This window comes from Lathamus discolor, chromosome 7 (genome assembly GCF_037157495.1).
Source record: "Lathamus discolor isolate bLatDis1 chromosome 7, bLatDis1.hap1, whole genome shotgun sequence".
Lineage (NCBI taxonomy): Eukaryota > Metazoa > Chordata > Aves > Psittaciformes > Psittacidae > Lathamus > Lathamus discolor.
Window position 1 is genome coordinate 5,125,980 of NC_088890.1, and position 21,828 is coordinate 5,147,807.

The following is a 21,828-nucleotide window of genomic DNA, read 5'->3' on the forward strand; positions in this document are numbered from 1 at the left end:
GGACATCTTGCCAAAGAGCAGCAAGGCCCGAAGAGCTTGAGGTTTGATCCCTGCTGAAGATCAAGAGGCTGAAGGGCCAGGAGAGGGTGAGCAGTCATCTTGATCTCACACAGGGTTGCACAATCCTTTCCCAAACCTGGGCACAGGGGTGAAGAATGTGAATGATCCTATTGGCCCAAAGAGCCTCTCAGCAACCCTCCTGTTTCACTCAGGAAAGGGGCACAACTGCCCTGGCAAAACAAAGCCAGGACAGGGAATTGGCCTGAAACTTGTGTTATGTGCCCAGGCAGTTTGTTGGTTTTCCCTGTTTGCTGGGTGTGAGTGTTCCTGACTCAGTGGCAGTGCCAGCATTGCCGGTGCTTAGGAGCCAAAGTCAAATTACTAAACCCTTTCCTTACGGTTTTATCATGTAAATTCATAATAACAGACTTCCAAGATGAACTGTATAATTTGCTTGGTGGATTGTCAGGCCATCTCTACGTATAACTGTTGTGAAGCCAGCAGTGACGGGTGAGCCCAAGAGGCTGCCCAGCCCTGACCACGGCTCTGCCTGGTGTCCTCCTGCTCCATCCGTGCCTGTCTGCAGCACTCAAAGCCATGGGTCCTCCTTGGGAGGCTCTGCTCGTTGTAGCATCCTCTCAGGTCTTCAAGGGCACCATTCACCCCTCAGTACATTTTCTTTGCTCAATCTCATCTCCCTGTTTGCCATTCCCCACTCTGCTGTGGCACAGCCCCTCCTGCTGCCGGTGCTGGCCACTAGCACTGTCAAAGTGCTGGACCCCGCTGAGTGCTCCACCTGGGTGATGTCAGTGTTGTCCCCATGGCAGGAAAGGACAGCAAGGATGCAGGCAGGGTGGAGGTGGATGTCCCAAAGGGATGGAAATGGATCCTGGTGCCTGGGAGACTACCTCTCGCCCTGAAGAAATGCCAGGGGTGGATGGATGAGTGTTGGGATTGCTGTGAGCTGTCACATTGGGAAGAGTCATTAGGTGACTTCCACCTGCCTGAAACATCCTTTGGCACCTGGAGCAGCTGGGCTTGGTTGTCATCTTTCTTGGTTTGCCATCTTTCAAGTTTGAGCAAAACCGATTCCAATTATTCTGCTTTTTTTAAGAGCAAACCACCACTAACGAGTCCTTTAGAGGATTATTTGCATGGCAGTTGCTTTTCGTTGGTGTTTCGAACTGTCAATTGAAACTGTTCTGGTCTAAACGTGCGGTGGTAGTGGGGGCCTGAGTGCCCGACCCCTCTCAGGCTGTGGGAGGGTTGCTGGTGGCACTGGGGGACATGAGGGAGATGCCATGCTTCAAGCCAGGAAGGTTGGGGGCTGCTCTTGGGGCTTGCTGTGGGCGCGGGGTGGTGATGTTCTGGTGTATTCTGGGGGAATTTCTGTGTGCTGGTAATCTGCCTTTCCATAGGAACTCAGAGGAGCTCTTGCTGCGCCGCGATGTGCCGGATGGAAATCCCCACGCGGCAGCTGATAATAAACGAGATGCTTTTTAAAGCTCGCGCATCACAGTGCAGCAAGAGGTGATGCCTTAAAATAAATCGATTGGAAGCAGTTTCCAGTGCAAACTTTCTAACAGCCTCCACTTGAATGAAAGGCAGAGAGCTAAAGGGGAGGATTTCAGAGGCCCAAAAGGCCTCACCCTCATGGAGCAGGGAGACAGGAGCCCACCAAGATAGGACCTGGGGTCTCAGGGATACCCTCGTGCATCTCGTGGTTGTTGGTACCATGCAGAGCAGAGCACCTGCAGGGGAGGGAAAGCCATTCCTTGGACTTCTTGTCATCTTAACGCGGGACTCATTTCACAGAATCACAGAATGGTTTGGGTTGGAAGGGACCTTAAAGATCATCAGGTTCCACTCCCCCTGCCACGGGCAGGGACACCTAACACTAGGGCAGATTGCTCCAAGCCCTGTCCAACCTGACCATTATTTCTCCAAAATAAGGAAGGACAAGAAAGGATTGTTTTCCTTTGGAGATGCTGGCAGCTAAGGCCCGGCCAGGTGAATTCCTCCTGCCCCTGCCCAAGTGTCAAGCGTATCACTGCCTTTTTTTTCTTTATTCTTTAAAAATCTGTTCCCCCCAAGCTCAAAGTAAAATTGATTTTTAAGTGAAACTATCTCTTATAATTGCCACTGAAACGCCTTGTGGTTATTGTAATGGATTTTGAACTGTGACAAGTCCTGCTTGATGATTGTGACCAGAGCTCCACAGGTTATTTGAGTGTGGTTTAGGGAGCGCCATTGGATTGAATGATTGGCGTTCATCTGGGGCTGGAGCAGCGGGCTGAGATGCCAACTAATAGGTTTGCTGACCCTCCCACCACTGCAGAAGCTGAGGCTGCACTGGGACCTTGTGCTACAGGGCACCATCTCCTGAAAGCCTTCATGGCACCATGTCCCTCCAGCCTGTGAAGCCCTCCCGATGGCAGCGAGGGACTCAGACTGGGATGGGCAGCTCTGACACTGCTGGGACACGTCTGTCCCACCCGCAGCTGACCCACGCCTGTCTCATGCTGGTGAGCTGGGGTTAGCTCCTGCACCCTGGTGTTTGCCCTTCCTTCCCCAGGAGGGGTGGGACGCGGGTTATTTGGCATCACGTCAGTGAAGGCTGGAGCTGAGGAGGGTCCGAGCAGCTGAGCTGAGGTTTTGCTGTTGCTGGGGGAGCTTCTGGGGAGCAGTCAGGGCAACAGGGAGCAGGGGCAGGGCTGCTCTCTGCTTGTGAGTTTGGAAAGCAAATGTGAACCCTCATGGAGGGCAGAAACACCAGGAGAAAGGTAACAGAGAGGGGCTTTTCTCTAAGGGGGAAAGAGCTGAAGGGAACCCCGGGGAAGGCTCGTGCCATAGGGTGCCTGGTTGGCTGCACTGTCTCTTGCCGCTGGTGATTTTCTGGGTACAAGAAGTTAAGGTTTTCCAGAGGCCTGAGCAATACTTTGGAGTAGGAGAAGCACCCTGGGCAGTAACGCTCTCCCTTTTCTCTCACCCCTCTCCAAACACATGGGTACCTTTGCTTGGGATGTTCCACTCCTCTCCTCCCCATGGTTGTTAGGGCTGGCAGTAGTGTTTCTTACTGGTAAAAACTGTGGCTCTGTAGAAGGAGCAGAAGGAGCTGCTGGCAGGGGAGCAAAAGCCACGTGCTGTTGGCTGGGAGTTACTGAGCTGGGCAGTGAAACGATGTGGCTTTGGGGCTCATCCCAGGCTCCCAGGGCTGGGTGCTGGCCATGCCACTGCCCCACGTGCGGTCTGGCTCTGCTTTTGCTCCCTGTTTGTGCTTGTAGCTGCCAGCAGGGCTACAACACCAGCGTCTAGAAGCCCTTGGAGGATTTACCACCCACTCCTCACCATTCACTGGGTCTTTGTTTGGCCTCCCAGTGCCAGCTCCAGCTCCGTCCTCCCTCAGGCACAGGATGGATCTGGGTTTGGGAGATGAGGCAGGCTCCGACCACCCCTTTCCCTCCATGCAGCCAGGGGAATTATTGACAAACAAGTTAGTGCTTGGAAAGAGAAAGGCTGCAGCGTGTACGAAGCTGCCTCCTTGATCAATACTCAGCCGCGGCTGAGCCCGCTGCTGACTGGATTTCAGATGACGGCTGCAGGGGTAATAAGAGCCCTGGGATCAACTGTCTCGGAGATTATTACGGGATGAGATGCTTCGCTGCTTTACAGTGTTTACTCAAGATTTATATTCCCTATGTGTATATAAGGGGGTTGTCGTCTGTCGTGGCTGGTCGATCAGTTTTTGGTGGTGGCGTGCGCACTGTGCCTTTAGGGTTTGCTTCGGGGTGTGCGTGCGGCCAGTTCAGTGAATGGGAGAGGATAGGCTGGGGATGAGGGAGAGCGGGATGGGGACACCCTGGAGCTGGTGGCAGGTGGGACTGTGAGAAGGTGCCCGCTGCTCTGATACCCACAGACAGACGAGGATGGAGGCGTGTGAAGCATGTGGAATGGGCTTTCATCTCTCCAGATGCTCTGCAGTGACAGATGTGGTTTTGGAGTGCCCTGTTCACGGAGGGGGGATTGGTGTCAAAGGAGAAGGCTTGCGCCATCCTTGTTCCTTCATCATGGGAGAGGAAGGGCTGCAAAACTAGCTCCCAGGGGTGTTCCTGCCTGGGGCGTGGGTTACTTGGCTTTGTTGTGGGTATTTGCATTTCTCTTCCTTGCCTTCAACTTTCACTGGCGTTTCCTTGCTCTGGGAGGAGGGCTGGGGGGGTAAGATGCTGTGTGGACCTCTCTGGCCTGGTAGCGCAGGGCTGGTTTTATCTCCAGCAAGGATCTCTCAGCTGTGTGCCTGGTGCAGGAGGTTAATATGCTTCATGCACTGGGAAAGGTGCTGAGATGAGGGTGATAATGGCCATGGGGACGGAAGGAATAAGGAAGAAATTCTTTACTGTAAGGGTGGTAAGGCACTAGAATGGGTTGCCCAGGGAAGCTGTGAATGCTCCATCCCTGGCAGTGCTTAAGGCCAGGTTGGACAGAGCCTTGGGCGAGATGGTTTAGTGTGTGGTGGGTTGGAACTGGATGATCTTAAGGTCCTTTCCCTTAACTATTCTATTCTATTCTAACTATTCCCTAACTATTCTATTCTATTCTAAGTTAAATGAAGGCTTAGCAGGAGTGGCTCTCCCTCGGAGCAAACATCCCTGGGCCCTTCCTTACCAGCTGCAGGGAGGAACTGGGGACAACATCCCATGCTTCCCAAGGAGCGTTCCCCAGCATTAGCACAGGCATGGGGTGCTTTATTTCTATGGAAAGGCTTAGGTCACAGCAGTGCTGGTGCCGTTACGCAGGGCTGCTCAGGCTGCTCTGGCAGGATGTTTGCCATAATCCTGTTTTATAAATCCAACCTTGGCCTTTGGCCTCCCTGTGCTGCTCTGGTCTCTGCTCCGCTGCCTCCCAAGTTAAACCCACTGATCTGACCGAGGCAGGAACAGCCAGGGCATACTTATTGCCATGTGGGGGCTGGGAAGAGGGATTAACAGTGTGCTGGACCAGTTTGTAATGGAAAGCTGCTGTGCAGAAATATTGGAATGATGTAGGAGAGCCCCGGGTGCGATGGGGGAGAAGGGGTGGCACGAGGCCTGTGGGGTGGGTGAGCTTGTGGGTGATCAGGGCTGAGAAGCAAGGTCCTGGAGCAAAGCAGGGGAAAACCAGCAGCCGTGTGTTTGGAGGTGCCATCCTCTAGGCAGGCAGGAGGTCTCCCACCTCGTCCCCCTCTCCTTTCCTGCGTGGCTTTCGGGATGGAGGGCACGTGCCCAACCTGAGCCCGTGCTGTCCCTGAGGCTCCTTAATCCTCTGTGCACTGAGCAGGGAGCTCGTGATGGATCTGCCCGGGTGAGCAGCGAGGCAGGGAGGAGCGCCGTGCAGAATACGAAAGAGGCCAGGGCACGATAAAGCCGATGCAGCGCCTTCCCCCTCAGACCCTGCCGTGGGGATCTCCAGACACCAATCCCTTGCAAATCTGCTGGCCTTTGGTGACCTGCAGAGTCATTTCAATTCAGTGTTTTCAGCCTCTCAATCTCCTGCCCTTAGCTCTCAGTGACTTCTGAGCAAAGAACCGTGCTCCTTAAAGAGCCATGGCCCGGGCACTGCCTGCACCAGAGCCTGCTGGAAACCTGCAGGTATTTCACACCCGTGCTTTAGTTTTGGTAATTCCTCTCATTTTTCTCTCTGCTGGAACCACACAGTTGACAACCCTGGGTCTGAAGCTCCCGGGGAAGTTTGGTGGCAGCCGTGTACCCCTGTCCAGCATCCCAGTGCATTGCCTGCCTCCTTGGCATCCCGCAGTCCCTGCACACAGCGCACCTTGAGATGGACTGATTGATGTATAATACTTGCAAAATCATGGTTTAATCATTGTTAGGGATTAGAAATAATCCTTGAGCTCTATCGATCGCGATAACATTATTCATGATGAACTCATTTGGCATTAATGAGGATGTCCTGCAGCACCGTGTGGCTCCAGGCAGACCCATCACCTTCCACAGGGAGACATGGCCAGGGGGTTTGCTGGATCAGCAGCATCTTCCTGGTCCTAACACACAGCTCCAGGTCCTGCTTATGAGCAAAGCTGTCCCAAATAGACCCCTCAGGGGCCCCGTCCTTGTTGCCATGCTTTTGGAGGGTCCCAAGTCCAGTGGTCACCCATCCCATTGATGCCAGCAGCCTGTCTCTGGGCAGGAGCTGGCTGGGGCTCCCCTCTAGCTGTGCCATCCTGCCACAGGCTCCCCCGTCCCTGTAATGTGCTATTTATCAAACAAGAACATCTGGATGCATTTGAAAGGGGAAAAAAAAGCAAAGTTGTGTCTGGACAGAATTTGACAAATTGACATTTTCCAGAGGAAAAATATCTCGTGTCCAAGTGTCGTTCCTGGGTGTAGCTGTCCCTTACTGCACCATTTGCAGCCCTCCAGGCACTTCACACAAGGAGATGAATAGTTAAAGATGTCCATAAATCTTACCCTGGCCCATCATAAACAAATACGCTCTTATCAAGTACAGGAAAAGGCACATTTCATCACTGCTGCCTGAAGCACAACTCGGCATAAATGCTTGTCTTTAATCAGCCTTCTCGATATGCAAACAGAGCACAAAAGCTTGGGGGGGGCTGAGGTGCAGAATTGGGCCACAGCTTTTCAAGGTGGCTCTGAGGAGGCTGCCCAGGTGACACCCCACACATCTACCCTGAACATTAACGTTACTTGGCTTGTCTCTCCAGCCCTGCCTTGTCTCCCAATCTCTTCTCTCTGCCACCAGAGCCATGGGTATTTTGCTTCAGTGCTCAGCTGAAAGCTGATCTTTCCCTTTGGATGCTAGCCACTGAAAGCAAGCACTTTGATTTGGAAAGCAAGATTAAGAAACAAGTAAAGATTAAACAGGAAAGTTTCAACCAGTGTGTGCTGAGATTATGCCGTGATGGATATGCGTTTCCCTGCATCTGATAAGAACAAGCTGTGTTCTCTGGCTGGGGAGGGCCAGATCTATGATGACTTTCACTGCTCATCACCTTACTTTCAAGTACCTATGCTTTGCTATGCTCCTGGTAATACATCACCCACTGTCATAGCCCTGCTCCCACCATGCTGCCAGGGCTGGGTGCTCTGGGGCTTGATGCTGCCACTCTCTGCAGGCAGCAGGGGCACATGAAGAAGACACCGTCACACCCCAGGGCTTCCTTTTCCCAGATCATCTCTTAGAAGGGCTGAGGCAGCATAGGAGCATTTAAGGGGAGGTTAAAGCATTGTTGAAGCCCTGCAGAGAGCTGGGGGCTGTCATTACAGGGACCTGTGTTCCGCCCCTGCTGTGTACCACAAATAAGTGCCTGCCCGGCTCTGGCAGTAGTGCCAACAGCTGCCAAGCTTTGGTGGCTTGGGCCTGGTTGAGTTCACGTGGCAGCAATTCTTCTGGAGACACTGGCTTGCTCTGGGAAAGGTGGGAGCAAGCAGAGGAACACCGGCTCCCCATGGCCAGGACACCCTTCTCCAAGCACTGCTGCCCACAGTCCCTCTACCTGCCCCCCTGCTTGCATGGTAGGGTCCTGTGGATCCCCCAAACAGGGGGATGCTGGGTGCTGGGGTGGCACCCATGGTCCCAGGTTGGGGTGGGCAATGCCTGGCTCCTCTCGCTTTCCTCAGGCTCACTTTTCCTCTCCCACTTGCTTTGCAGAGACTTGCCAACGCAGCAGAGAAGTTCCAGAAGGCTCACCACTGGCAGGACAACATCCGGGTAAGGCTCCATGTGTGTGCCATCTGCTCCCACCCCCTTCCCTCCTGGACACTGAGTTCAGCAGAGGCACCAGGCTCAGGGATGACTCCTGGCACAGGGATGGCTCCTGAATCAGCTCCCTGTCCCATCCCTGCCCCCAGCCCTCGGCTCTTCCTTCCCTCCTTGCCCACATTCCCAGCTCCCTCCCTCGTTGCCGCTGGCCGGGCCGTGCTGTTCAGCATGCAGGTGGCCCCGGCACCGCCGCCTGCCAGCGCTAACGAGAGCAAATGAAGCGATTTTGAGCTCATTTCCAGCCTCGCCGCTGCCTGCACAGGCTGGAAGGAGGAGGCAGGAGGTGAAGGTCGAGCTGGCGGCTCAGCGCTGAGGGTTTGGGGGCTGGGGAGGCTCTTACCCCCCCCCACACACACACACCATCTCCAGCAGTGGGCTTGTGCCGAGGTCCTACACGTGGCGACAGCAGCAGTGGCTCATCCATGGCACCAGCCAGCAGATGCGGTGGGAGCTGATTCTGGGGGAAGGAGCAATCTGGGCTGGGAGAGGGAAGATGCGGGTTTAATGATTGCATTTGACTTTGTAATTCTGGCGGTGATAGCGCTCAGCAGGAACCTGAAGGGTTCTGTCTGGAAATGCTCTCAAATTATAACAATAATATAAAAGGGAGGAAAGATTGTTTTTCTTCCAGTGCAAACGGAGTCTACAATAAAAAATACTTCTGAGCCACCCAGCCCCTTCCTCTGGGTTGGGCCAGATCCTGCCCAGCCCCAGGGAAACCCCTGCAGTCACTGAGAGGGTAACCTGGGGACAGCCCCACTGCTGGGCCTTGCTGGTGTGTTTGGGGGGTTATTTCTCTTCAACCATGCTCCACGGAGGGAGGTGAGGAGATGAGGATCTGGAGCCACATCTCGCTCATGTAGACCTTGCTGGCATAGGAGCAGAAGGGAAGTCAAGGTGTTGATCTGCTTGGATTTCGTTCGCCACGTGGCCAGTGTGGGGTGGACACTCGTGGCCAGCTCTTGTCCCCCCAGGAGCTGTGTCCTGTAGGTACTCGTGGGGACTGAGCTCATCATTAGGAGAAGCAGCCTTGCTAAGGAGAGGTGCGGGGTCCCCGCTGGCCCTCTCCTCCAGCACACAGTTGTCATTGACACCAGTGGTCACTGACACCATGGGAGCACTGCTCAGTTACTGTCACTTCTTTCTGGAAGGCCGGTGGAGGGGAGATCATGAGGATAAGGAGTTTGGGAGTTTATTGGCTTATGCCAACGCTGGTGCCTCACCAGCACCTCAGCTGCAGGCCCAGGGCTGCTGGGGGAGCTTGGGACCAGCGCTGGGGGTGCTGCAGGCATCTCCCATGTGCTTTCATCCCTAGTGCTGGCCCAACCTTGTATGTCCTCTGGGCTCAGGAGCCCTCGAGCAGCTCATCCCAAGGCAGCACCCAAAGCTTGGCTGTGGACACCCCAAGGGCACCATGGTGACCCCATGTACCCTGCACTGGGCTGGCACCCAGTGGTGAATGCTTTATGGCCATGGGCAGGGTGGGCTCCAAAAGACTGGGGCATTTTGCAGCAGTCCTCATTGCTTCTGCTCATCCCCAGGGGCACAGGGACAGGCAGCTGCCATGCTGCAGGGCCCCTCTGCAGCCACAGAGCACTCCCCCTGCATCCAGACCTGGCTGCCTTCCGCTGTGAGAGGGATTCCAGTCTGGATGCAAGCAGTGCCGGGGAAGGCTGCAGCCCTGGGGAGCTCTTGGCTCGTTTTGCCATTCACGGCACAAACCTTTCAGAAATCCACTTTCGCCGAAAAGAACCATTTTTAATAGCACTGTTTGCAACCACTTAATCAAGGTAATTAGGAGCGAGTCACCCAGAAACAATGTGCAGCGATGCGTCACCACAGAGCTCACCACAGCTTTATCAGGACAGCCCAGACCCGCTTGGGATGCTTGATGGACTGGCCCAGCTCTGCGCGCAGCTCCCGGGGCGCTGGGGATCTGATCCTCCCCAGCAGGCACCAGCTCTGCTTCGGGGTTTGAGCCTCCTTTTGCCGTCCTTCACCCGTTAAGTGGCAGGGCACGGTCAGACCCGCACCTACCACCGGTGGCACTGGCTCTGGTGCTGCCCCAGGCTTGCTGCGGGCGCAGCAGAGGCAGCGGGCAGGGCCGGCAGCAGCGCAGCGCCCGTAGCTCCTCCTCTCGTCCCTTCCCACCGAGCAGCGTTCCCCCCGGCTGCCGCTCTCCCCGGCTCTCGCAGCGTCACGTCCTAGCCCCGCGCCGCGGTCGGGGACAGATTGCGGCGAGCGCGGTTATTTTTGTGTTTCCATCCGAAGTCGCGCCGGCAGATGCTGAGTGTTTGCGCTGCATTAGTGCTAATGGCAGCCCCATTAAACCTCACTGCAGATGGGTTGCTATGGAAGTCCGGGGGAAAATGAACCAGGAGCAGGAGCCCGGGCGGCTGGGAGGCTGCTGCCAGCAATCACTCATAATGCATCTCTATGGGGAAAGTTTCTATTTTCTTGCTCTTTCTCGTGTGTTCCCAGCCACACACCAGCCATGCCGGCCTTCCTGCAGGGTTGAGTTCAGCCTCCCACCTCAGGGGCTTTGCAAAGTGCCTCCCTGTTGCCAAAACACTCTTCCTTGCCCCACACTGTCCTGCCCCATCGGTGCTCCTTGTCCTCATCCACCCTCAGGCTCCTCATGTCCCCTGGGCATGCCAAGCCAGGGCCATGTCCCCAGAGCTCCCCTGGACACCAGAGCACTGCCCTTGGCTGAATGCAGTCTTGGCCACAAGGTCACCCATGCAGTGGCACCCGTCATGTTGCCCCTGCAGCTCATTTCACCCCAGGGCTGGGTGGCAGCTCAGGGTGGCGTGGGGGGCAGGGAGCAGTGGGGCAGGCTGAGTTGTGGGGCCACTGGGGAGTCTGCTGGGACAGCTGGCTCCACTGTGTGCAGAGCCACCCGGGTCTGTCCCTCGAGGCACATCACTGCTGTCCCCCTGCTCTGGATGTCCCCAACCCTGTTCCCCAGCCATGGCAGTGGTGCTGAGCCCCCCATGCTGACTATCCACAGCAGCAGATGGAGGTGCCAGGGCTGCAGCCCACACCGTGATGCTGGTTACCAGGTTTCCATCCTCTGTTTGCCACCCTGCTCAGGCAAAAGACCTGCAAAATGTACCTATAAAAACGCTGGAAGGTCATGTTGAGTTTTTTCCTGCCATCCTTTGTATGCATCCTCGCTGACAAGCTGCCATGCTGTTCTCTCAGCTCCTCTCCACCTGTGTGCTCCGCTTTCCTCCAGGGTTTGCCAGTGCCTTAGGTTCTTTTCCAGACCTCCATCCTCATCCCAGCACCGTGCTGACCCAGGGGCTGCTGTCAAAGGTGCAGGTCTGCACCATCAGCTGTTAAATGCATCCCAGGGCACTGTCATCGCTGCATGTCAGTCTGCAGGAGCTGCCGGAGCTATTTGTCCCTTTAAGGGACACTCCAGCGCTGCAGAGCTCCATCCCTGCATTTATATGTGCTTGGCAGGATTATATAAATTGCCTTTAAAAGTTGACTTCTTTATAAGCCATTTTCTGCTTCATAAAATGTTTATTACTGTTGTTTTTCTCCCAGTTTTTGTTCCTCGCTGCATTTTCCATCACTAATACTGGGAAGCTCCCCTCTTCCTCCGCCTGCATCCCACTCTCCCCACCTTTTGGATACTAAAAGGGGTGCTTGAAGGGTGAAAGCCCAGCAGACCATTTCTTCTTGGAACAGAGAATTAGCTGCACATTGAGCTGTGGGTGTACAGACCCCTCAGCATGGGTGGTTTTGGGGTGCGGCGGCTGGGAGCACGGATGCTGGGCAGCCCCACGCCGCTGCCTCCATCCATAACCCCCGCTGCAAGTGTGCGAGCAAATAACAAAGCCCAGATAATTTCAAGCTCCATTAGAAATGAAACTCCAGGGAAAACGGGATTGCTGTTTGCCAAATGGGAAAGGACAGGAGGAATAACAGAGATTGCACTCCCGGCCACCCAGGAAAGGTGAGGGATAAATGGGGAACATGGCAGCACGGCTGGGTGCCCCTCCGTGGCCATACAACCCTGGATGCAGCATTCCTGCAGGCACGGGGCCCTGCCAACCAGCTGCTCCATCACCATGGTGTGCCCGACGTGGGCCTGTGGTGGGAGCAGCAGCTGTGCCGTGCAGCGCATGGGCACCAGTGGCAGTGCCGGTGGGACTGCCACAGCCACGCAGGGCTTTGTGTTCAAAGCAGCGTTAGAAGGGCGAACGCCAGCTCCTTATCCTCCTTTTCATTTTCCTTCTCCTTTAATTACCGATCCTACTTATCGGCCAGGAACAGAAAGATCGTCACTGTAACCTTGCACTTGCCCTTGTAGAAAGAAGGTTTACCTAAAAAGTTAGCAAATAAAATCAAATACTCCAATTTGCAGTCGTCTTTGCCATTTCAAACCCAGTTTTCATTACAGCACAGAAAGTGCATTGAAGCTGTGTTTATAACCCCCTTTTAGATAACAAATCACATTTTCTTTTGGCTGGCGAGTGTGTAGAATTGATATTTTTTTTTCTTCAGTTTAATGGGTTTGTGTGTTCAGGAATGATCTCCATCAACTGAGAGTCTTTATTGTGTTTGATATAATGTCAGCTTTCATTACGCTCGGAGAATTACTGTGCTAAAGCATCAACCTTGCTGTAGAGCCCTTCTGGCCAGAAAGCAGAACAAGAAAATCATTCACAAAAACCCAGTGTTGGTGCTGTTCCCTCTTCAAAGCCAAGGACCGGGTCTGGGGGGGGGGGGGGCTCCCCATGCCCCCTGTTCTGCAGGATGGCCAGGCCGCTTGTGGCAGTCCCATGGGTGCAGTGGTTTGGTGTGCGGGCAGCTGGCTTTCCTGCCAGTGCTGCTGTCCCATCCCATCCCATCGCACCCCATGGCTGGCAGGGCAGGGCACCCACTGGCTCTCATATGTTCTGGCATCCCTGTGGTACCCGGGTGCAACAGAGGCAGAGGCATCCACATCTTGTTTGAGGCGGTCTCAAAGGAGCAGGAGGGGACGGGAGATGCCATGTAAAGAATAGCTGGCGAGGCGTGATCAGATAAAGCATCTTCTCAGGGAGATGAAGGAACTGTTGACAGGTCACTTAAATATTTCCCCATCTCTGTCAGAGAGGCAGAGGGAGGAAATTGCTTTTTAAAAAAAAGAAGATGCCAAGGCAGATTATGATGACTGTTTCCACCTGTCCTGGGTAACGCATACAGTCCCTGCCGCCCGATCGGATGTGGAGGATAGGATGCATGGCGAAGGCTGCAGGAGAGGCATGGTCCCCACCAGGCTGGTCCTGGCTCCGTCCTGTGGTGGCTGGCACTAACCAGGAGTATTTTCCTCTTCCCGGGGACTGGGGGAGAGTTCATCATGCTGTGTGTGGACAAGGATAGTTCTATCCCAGTGGGATGAAAAGGCTCAGCCAGTGGCTGCGGGTGTTTTTCCTGACGCCCAGAGCCAGGCATGGCTGTGATTGCAGGTAGGAATTTTTCCCAGGAATTCATTTGGTCCCTGTGGCAGCCTGTTCCTGGCTCTGGCCCTCACACTGCTCTGTGGCAGAAGCACTTCCTTTGCCTTGTTACACGGCCAGGAACTGCCCACAGTTATGTCAGGGCCAGGAGACCTCAGGGTGAGCACTCACCCTGCTGAGACCTCCAGCCCCAGCTGGAGGGTCCCCAGCATGGACCAATGGCCAATGGCCAGTCCCATCCCACTCCTCCTGACACAGGCAGGCTTGGCAGGGGTGATGCTGCAGTGGGATCACACTGGGTCTGTCCCCCTGCTCATCCTCTGCTGCCACCCAGCCTTGATGCAGACACAGGGCTGTGGGTGCTGCAGGTGCAGTAGGAGCTGCAGGAGCTGTGTGACACGCTGCAGGTTCTTTTCCATACAAACAGTGCAACTATAAGCAAAATCTATTGCTATTTCTGTGTTCTTAATGGTTCAGGGGCATGAAGAACTCCCTAAATATTCACTGACCATTGTAAGTGCTGATGGCAGAGGAAGGATGGGTTCATGAGCAGTGCTGCTGGTGCTGTGAGGGCATGCTGGCTCCCATTTGCTCTTCCCACCCACTGGGTCTGAGCAGCCACAGATCCTGTCACCTGGATTGTCCCAGCATCAGCATGCCACGGGCTGGGATGCTGGCCCTGCCACCTGCCCCATCCAGCAGCTGGGAAATGTGCAGGTTCTGGCTTGGGATCCGGCTTGTCTTCCCCACCACCCCCTGAGTTCCTCCTAGCCACCTGGAAGGCAACCTGCTGCAGGATTCGGCTCTTCCAGAGCCACTTAAATCTTGAAAGAGATTTCCTGACCGCGGGGGTCACCTGTGCTGCTCGGAGAAATGAAACCTGCATCTGGGGAGCTGAGAGGGACCCGAATCAAGGGAGCTACCTGCAAAACCACCCTGAGGAGCCGCAGCATCCCCAGGGCATGCGATCAGTGGGGCAACCCTGACAAGGTTATGGTGAGCAGTCCTACAGAGGACAACAGACCCACAGGATAAGGATTAGCCAGCTTGGGTAACGTTACAGAGAAGCTGTATGGGGGGCAGCGAGCTGTGGCCCCTCTGCGTCCCTGCCGCTGCATGCTCCGGCTGGATGGGCTGGAGCAAGGAGCTGATGTGCCACCAACTGCTTCTGAGGCTTTTTCGGGGTGGGGGCAGCTGTGTGTGACATGGTTTGATTGCACCTCATCAGACCTGGGGGTTTGGGCCAGCACCCCTCCATCCTGATATCTCCAGGCTGCAGCGAGATCATAGAGCGCTGACCTTTCCGGTGTTATTTTTAGTTGCTGTAATTGTTTTTAGGTGAAAAAAGAGCCATTTGAGTGCTCTTGGAGAAGAAGGCTGTGGGAGGGGTGTCAGGGAGCATTGCCCCTCACTGCCCACCCGAGACTCCCTGTGCTGTGGGCTGTGGCTCAAACCTTGTCTGCTGGAGCATGGCCAGGGAGCACCCATGCCCAAGCAGGGTCCTCCCTCAAGCTGCTGGCAAGGCTCCAGCTTGCAGCCACCCAGAACCTCACAGCCTGGTGTCGTTAGTTAGCTTTTTGCTGGGCAGTTTGGTGTAAAATCATCAAGGAGGAGCATGAGGCTGTCGGGAAGGGCTCTGGGTGGGGACAAGCAGGACCCGGGGTCCCCATGGAGACTGTGGCACACAGCACCCCTGGAGCCCCATCCAGGAGGGCCTGTTTGGCTCAAGCCCTAGCTGAGGTGGTCCAGTGACACAAGAACCACAAGGGTCTGGTGCAGGCACAGTGGTTGCTGGGTGGCTTTGCCGGAGGAGCCTGGGCAATGGCTCCAGCAGTGCTGGCAGATTGCTCTGCGGTTGCACTTGACTCCCAAAGTCACTTCCCCCTAACCTGCAGTGAGGGTTCAGGAGGCTGAAATCACCCTGTGCTTACCCGCTAGCGGCACAGCGCTTGCCGTGCCATTGCACAGACATTGTCTGGCAATTACAGTGCAAGAACGTGGGCAGTGGTTAACACCTCACTGCAGAGCAGCGGCCCAGCATCAGCCTCCCCTCCAGTGCAGCCCAGAGTGCTTTCTGCAGCTTGTTTGCAAGAGCGGGCACAATGTTTTGACCTAAATCCTTCAACATCCTCACCCCTTTGTTTTCTTTATTGGTATTTATTCTGAGAGGCTCTAGAAATATCAGTGCTATTTACACAGACCGCTGTTGGGTTTAATGTGGCCCCGAGTTGGAGGAAGAGAGGATTACGTGAAGAAGGCGAGTGTGGTCTGAAAAACAAATATTAGGGAGAGGAGAATGTAAGACCCTGTGTTGTCTCTCAGGAGACTTCCAGGATCTCCCTGCACTGTCTCCAAGGGCTCTGTCCCTCTTCCCTGGAATAAATGGTGCTAAGGACATGGAGCTGCCAGCTCCTGCAGGCTCCCTTGGTCCCCATGAACTGCACCCAGCATCAGCAGGGTTGTGGCAAGGGGAGTAGGGCCTGGCGTCGGGCATGTCACAGGGCCAGGGCCACGCTGATGTCCCACATGTGCCATCTCACATTGCAGCCTCAGCTGCAGAGAGGGACAGGGCCAGGATCACACCGAGCTGCTGCTGGGGTCACCAAGGCTTGAAAAAGTGCACGGCAAGGGCTCTGTGATCCCTAGGGAAACCAGGGGGAGAGACATCCTTCCAGGAGGTCTGCTCCCCATGACTGGATGCGCCGTGCCATGATGTGCCATGCCATGGCACCACTGCAGCAAGTGAAAGCAGGACCAGGATCTCCTCCCTGAGCATCAGCTTGTGCCCTCTCAGCCACTGTGGAGGGGATTTGAACTTTTTAGAGGGGCCAATGGAGGATAAAATGAATAACAAAGCACCTTCGGGATGGCTGTTTTAGTCTCACTCACTTCTGATTAAAGATCATTAGACATGAAATTAGCTCGTTTATGTTATGGGTCTCCCGGGGGTTCCTTTAATTAGGAAGTGCAGATGGCCATGGACCCAGGGAGACTCAGCGCCAGTGAGGGGCAGGGGCACGCATTGGGCCGGGAGTGGCATGGGGAGGGCAGCCAAAGAGGCATGCAGGGTGTTCCCCCTATTCTTGTTGTTGTAAACCTCTGAGCATCTCACAACAAATCACAGATAATTAATAAGTACTTTCCCTTAATGACTAGGCTTTTTAATAGCAGAAATTGGAAGATGCTGCATCGATTTTCCTTAGTAGCTCCCCTCTTGGTGCAGTCTTATCACCGTGATTAGAGTCACAGAGCCCACGGGAGGGACCAGCCCTTCTACCCCGGGAGGATGCTGAAACTGCCCCGTGCAATCCCCGTGCAGCGGATTCTGGGCCCACATCGCTTTCCCTGTTAGACAGCGGCAGCAGCGCTCATCCCAGAGCGCTGCCGTGCGCACGGGGAGGAGGCAGTGTGCATGGCGCTGCTGGCGGCTGTGTGAGTGGCAGACACGTTAGCACCGCAGCGGTGCGCGGCATCGCGCCCGCATCCCGGCGCACAGAGAAGAGTCTCCGAGTGCCCTCTAATTACCCTTCCTGATGGCACAGGGAACGCTGTTGTGACAGCACCGCTGCTCCCTGAAGTGACTCTTAACGAATCGCCTCGCATCCGGACACGTGGGGAAGAGGAATCTGAGCAGACCTTTCTGCCACATAGGCTCTAAATACCCCAAATGAATGATGCGCATTTCTCCACAGAAGCAAAGACTCTTCTCCCGGTTTCTGCTGTGCGGGAAGGGGGGTTCTGCCAGCAGCAGGACCGCTGCTTGCCACACTGCCCATGCCCAGCTCTCCTGTGGTTCCTGTTGCTTGCAACAGGACCAAAACATCCTGGGTGCAAGCCTTGCATTCAGTGGCAGCACAGAGGCCATGGTCACACCAGTGGCACTGTCACAGGGCTGTTTATCCATGGTAGAGGCTGTGCTTGGCCCTGCACTGCTGCAGCTCAGCAGCAGCCATGAGCAGACGGAAGGCAGCAGGTGATAGCCAGTCCCTGGAGGGCAGATGAGAGGGATGTGGGATCCCAACCATACCCAAAGGTCAGGATGTGGTCCTCAGCGATGTGGTAGCTGCCACCAGCATGACCGAGGAGATGGGTAAGGGGTGGAACCCCTTTGCCATCCTTGTCCCTGCCCGGCACTAACTCAGCTCTCCCTTTTTTCTGCAGGAGGAAGACATCGAGTACTACGACTCCAAGGCCGACACTGAATACGTGAGTACTGTCCCTCACTGCACTGCCGGCACAGTGACCATCCCATCACAGTGCTGAGCGCCTTGCTGGGGCTGTCCCAGCACCATGCCAGGGACCACAGCACAGCATTCCTTACAGCCGGTGTAACGACTCCATGGTATGCAGTGTGCCCAGTGTCCCCCCTTTGCTGTGGTGGCATCTGTCCACCGGCTCTGGGCCTGCAGCACCAGGTGGGCAGGTTGCTCCACTGCCTGCAAAAGTTACTAAAATTAAAGCTGGCATCTGAAATTCAAATGAAGAGCAAACCTTTAATTAGAGTCTGAATCTAATTCTCTGCCCCCCTCCCAGCACAGCCGTCCTGTGATTTCTGGCAATCAGTGCTTTAAATACAGACCCAACAGCTCCGCTCTCCCGGCACTCCCAAGGGGGCTGGCATTTGCTGGCTCCTCCACACGGTAATGGTGACAGTGACGGCACTCAGGTGCCACGCTGTGGGCACACAGTGCTCCGTCAGCAGTGGCTGCTGCCCCATGGCACTCTTTTGCTGGCAGGTGACGGGTCACCCAGCTCCTGCGTTGTGCCATGCTGTGGGATCCTTCCGAAACAGGGGCTCACTGGCTTAGTGATGCTCTTAGCACAGGGCCACAGGGGAGCGGGTGCATGACTGTGTACTCAGAGCTGACTGGAAGCCCCAGGCAGAGCCGGGGGTGGGGGGGCCTCGGGAGCAGCCCCAACCAGCACTGGTGACCCAGGACTGGTCCTTGCCCCGAGGCAGAGCCAGCAGCAGATGTGCCATCAGGATTCTGTACGGCAGCGGGAGGGGAGGAGCAGCAGCATGTGGCATTGGCAGCAACATGGCCTCATCCGAAAATACCGCTTGGGTGACCCCACAAAGCTTCAGAAGGCCCTGTGCAGAAGGGAGGGGAGGCCCTAGGCTTGATGAGGTCCCACTAGTCCAAGTGATGCACCCTGTGCCTGCCAACCTCCAGCTCTCTTCTCACTCCACCTTGGAGGTGATGCCCCAGAGCGGAGCCCCAGCAGCATGGATGACTTCAAAGCAGAGTTACTGACAAGGCGCTAGTGGCATTGTCCCCAGGCAGTGACAGCAGGAGGGCTCCTTGGCAGGGGAAGCCAGCCATGGAGAGTCTGGGAGGTGGGATGGAGAGGTCAATGCTGTGACTGAAGGGGAGGGAACTTACTCTCCTGAGCAGGTCTCCCCACTCATGGTCCCACTCATTCAGAGCAAGGGATGTCTCCTGTTCCCACCCAGCCTGGAAGAAGCTGCCAGAGGGAGGGAAGGATGCTGCTCTCCATGGCCACTCCAGAAAAGACAGAGTTTATGGGCTTAAAATGCATTAGAGCAGATTCTGGACAGAAGTGGAGGAAAAGCTGCCTGGTAGTCAAGGCAGAAGACAGCCCGGGGAGCAGGGCAGCTCCCTGTCCAGGAGGGCGAGGAGCAGGACTGATGTTCCATCATGCGGGGCAGCACTTTTGCCATCACTGCCATGGGGCTGGGCACAGAGGAATTGGAGGTCCCCATGCCTGTGTTACCTGCCTTGACCAGTCCCACCTGCCCACTCCCAGCCGGTGTCAGCAGCAGCGATCCGAGCTGGCAGCTCCTGGCTGTTGGCTTTGGGATTAGCCATTTCTGCAAATGAGGAGAGCACCCTGGTCACATCAGGCAGGATTAGGAAATAGGAGGCATCTCAACCTCGGAGCTGTGCCCCCTCAGCCATGGGGCACTGGGGAGAAACCGTGCACTGCATTGTGGCACCCTGTCCCTGGGGACTACAAAGCACAGCTCCCTGCGCACCGGTCCTTCTCCAAGAGAGGTGGCATGTCACTGAGGAGGATCAGCCCTGCACACCCATCATCAACCACACCGATCTTCCCATGGGGAAATATCCAGCAAAATTTGGGGTGTCCTATTGCCGAGGCTTGTGGGTTTGGCAGGGAGGGTGCTTCCCTATTGCTGTTGCTGCTTGCCAGTGAAATCCTAGCAAATTTAATCCCAGCAAAAATAATGGAGAGAAAAGAAGGTGATGCTGAAATAAAAAAGGAGGGAGATGATACCAGAAGGTCTGAATGGAACTAAATAGTGCTCTTTCCATCTTTTCTTTATGTAGCATCAATTTTGATATTTAAATTGAGCAGGATCTAGCTGAAATGGAGTTAGTTCTGATGGACAATGCCTATTCAACGTAACCGGGGCTTATTCACAAGCCTTATGCTGGCTTTAACTACAGTGAGAAAGAAATGAGCTTCCTATTCATTTTGCTTGCACCTCAGCTCCCCTATCTTCCTAAACAGATTTTGGATTTCCAAGTGGTTTTTAACAAATGGGAACATCAGGAAATTTTCCTGGGTGTCCTCATGGCCCTCAAAATGGTGGCAGAAGTGGAGTTTTCACCTTTCCCCACTAGCAAGGGCCATGGGGTTTATCCAGGGAGAAGCATTCTAGTCAGCAGATTAGAACACCCTTGGATGGGTGTTACAGGCAGAACAACCCAGAAATTAAGTGATTTTCCATCTTAAGCATTGTATTCATGGCAGAGGATGGTGCTTAAATCACAGCTGAGGCCAAAATCCCTTGGGATATACTACTTTGTGGTGGAAGGCAGCACAGCTCCATGAAGGTATCCTTGCCCCAAGGTCAGCGCTGCACACCCACCCAGCTGCTCAAGGTCCCAGGGAGGGATGAGAGTGAGGGGCTGGTGATGCACCAGAGGGTGCAGGGGAGGCAGGGAAAAGCCTGCACGGATCCAGGCTGCAGGCATTGGCTGGGGCTGCAGGCAGGGGCTGCGGCTGCAAGCAGGGACTGGGGCTGCAGGCAGGGGCTGCCCTCTCACTGCTCACCCCACATGGTCCGTGCAGCAAGGAGAGGGAGGAGGGGGAAAAAAAGCCCCTAAATGTCAGCAGCAGATGAAGGGTGTTGGAAAATGTAATCTAACTTTCTCAACTGACGTGACATTTGGATTTCCTCCCGATAAGCTATCAGCCCCACAAGTTTCTTTCTTTTGCCTTTTGCCTTTTTCTTCTCTCCCCCCCACTCCTTCTCTCCTCTGGCTGGTAATTTAAAAATAAATGGTCTAGAAAGATCTCTAAACAGTACCTTTGGCAAAGATTAAAAAAAGCAAAGGGGGCCAGGGGAGGAGGCTGGCGGCAGAGGCTGATTGTTATTTATAACCTGGGCTGCTGTAAAAGCAGGAATGTGGCTGGAGACCGCACCGTCTGCCTCCCTGGCTTTACAGCACTGCCTTTCAGGAAAAGCTGAGGTGTTTAAGGAGGAGAAAGGTCCTTTTGCACGGGCCTGGACTTCCTCAGCCATGTGCTGAGGGCTGGCATTTGTATGCGTTATTAGTAGTTATCACAGCATGTTGATATGAATGTTTCACTGGCTTTTCCGGAGTTAGCATGGATGGGAGCCCCTGGGAAATTTGAAAGGATGTGCTGGGATCTGGGTCAGATATATTCGAGATCAGGTGTGGAGGACAGGACATGGGATACAGGGATGCTGTCGGGGTGCTGTGGCTCACCATGCTGGTGGCAGGGGTACGAGGAGGAGCACTGCAAGGGAGGGCTGCAGCTGCCCGGCTAGTCTGGAGCCATGACACCCCAGCCAGCATCCCAGAGCATCCTCCTGCACCGCTGGCCACATCAGCCCTGCATTTGTCATTGGTGCTGCCATTTAAGCACTCATCATTAGCTGTGATGGCTCGTTCCCATGGAGATGAGCAATGAACGGGGGTGTCTGCATCCTGCTGAGGCATCGCTGCTGCACCAGGTCACATCCCTGGCTCGATCCACAGCTCCAAGCCCCAGCACTCCGGGGGACCCCCAATAGTCCATGTGCCTGGGGCAGGCTGGCACTCCTCAGCCAGCGCCAGCCTGCATATGAGGGAGGGCAGCTACTTGCCTGGAGCATGGCAGCCTCCAGTAAGGCTGTTGCGTGGTGCCACTGCTGCTCACTGCGTGTTGAGGCATCTCTGGGTTTTGCCCCTTGTCCATCATTTTGGGAGACTAAAGAGCAAATGTTGTGACTGTCAACCCAGCAAAAGCTCTCGGCACGCGATGACTTCTTACTGAAGCAATAAATACATGTAATATTGATAGATTGCCATCGAGTCCATTTCTAATGGTGTGTAGCACGTAATATATTCAATCTGTAGCATCTATTTGTGTTACGTTGTACATACTGTAAAAGATAAATAGATGTTTCCAAGTTCTTTGGAAACGTAATGATGAGAAATGCTGCAGAATGTGGCTAGTGGCCTCCTGAGATGCTCGCAGTTAAACCAGTGTAAATCCAGGAGAACCTGAATCATCTTCTCCTTTGCTCTAATCAAAATTTAATGCAGAATTTCTTCCTTCAGCCCTCCCAAGGCAGCTCTTTGTAGCTCCAGCATAG

The 21,828-nt window shown here is 54.8% G+C and overlaps 1 protein-coding gene across 6 annotated transcripts in view; it reads left to right on the plus strand.

The window, feature by feature from the left end:
* CACNA2D2 (calcium voltage-gated channel auxiliary subunit alpha2delta 2) overlaps positions 1 to 21,828 on the plus strand; it is a 234,988-nt gene that overhangs the window by 184,391 nt on the left and 28,769 nt on the right. For all 6 annotated transcript variants that reach the window (XR_010614225.1, XR_010614224.1, XM_065686957.1 and 3 more), the window contains exons 4-5: positions 7,669 to 7,728; positions 17,397 to 17,441. Coding sequence is in view for 4 of the 6 variants with exons in the window: in XM_065686957.1 (XP_065543029.1) it covers positions 7,669 to 7,728; positions 17,397 to 17,441 (105 nt within the window). In the remaining 2 variants the exon portion in view is untranslated. The remainder of the gene's footprint in view (positions 1 to 7,668; positions 7,729 to 17,396; positions 17,442 to 21,828) is intronic.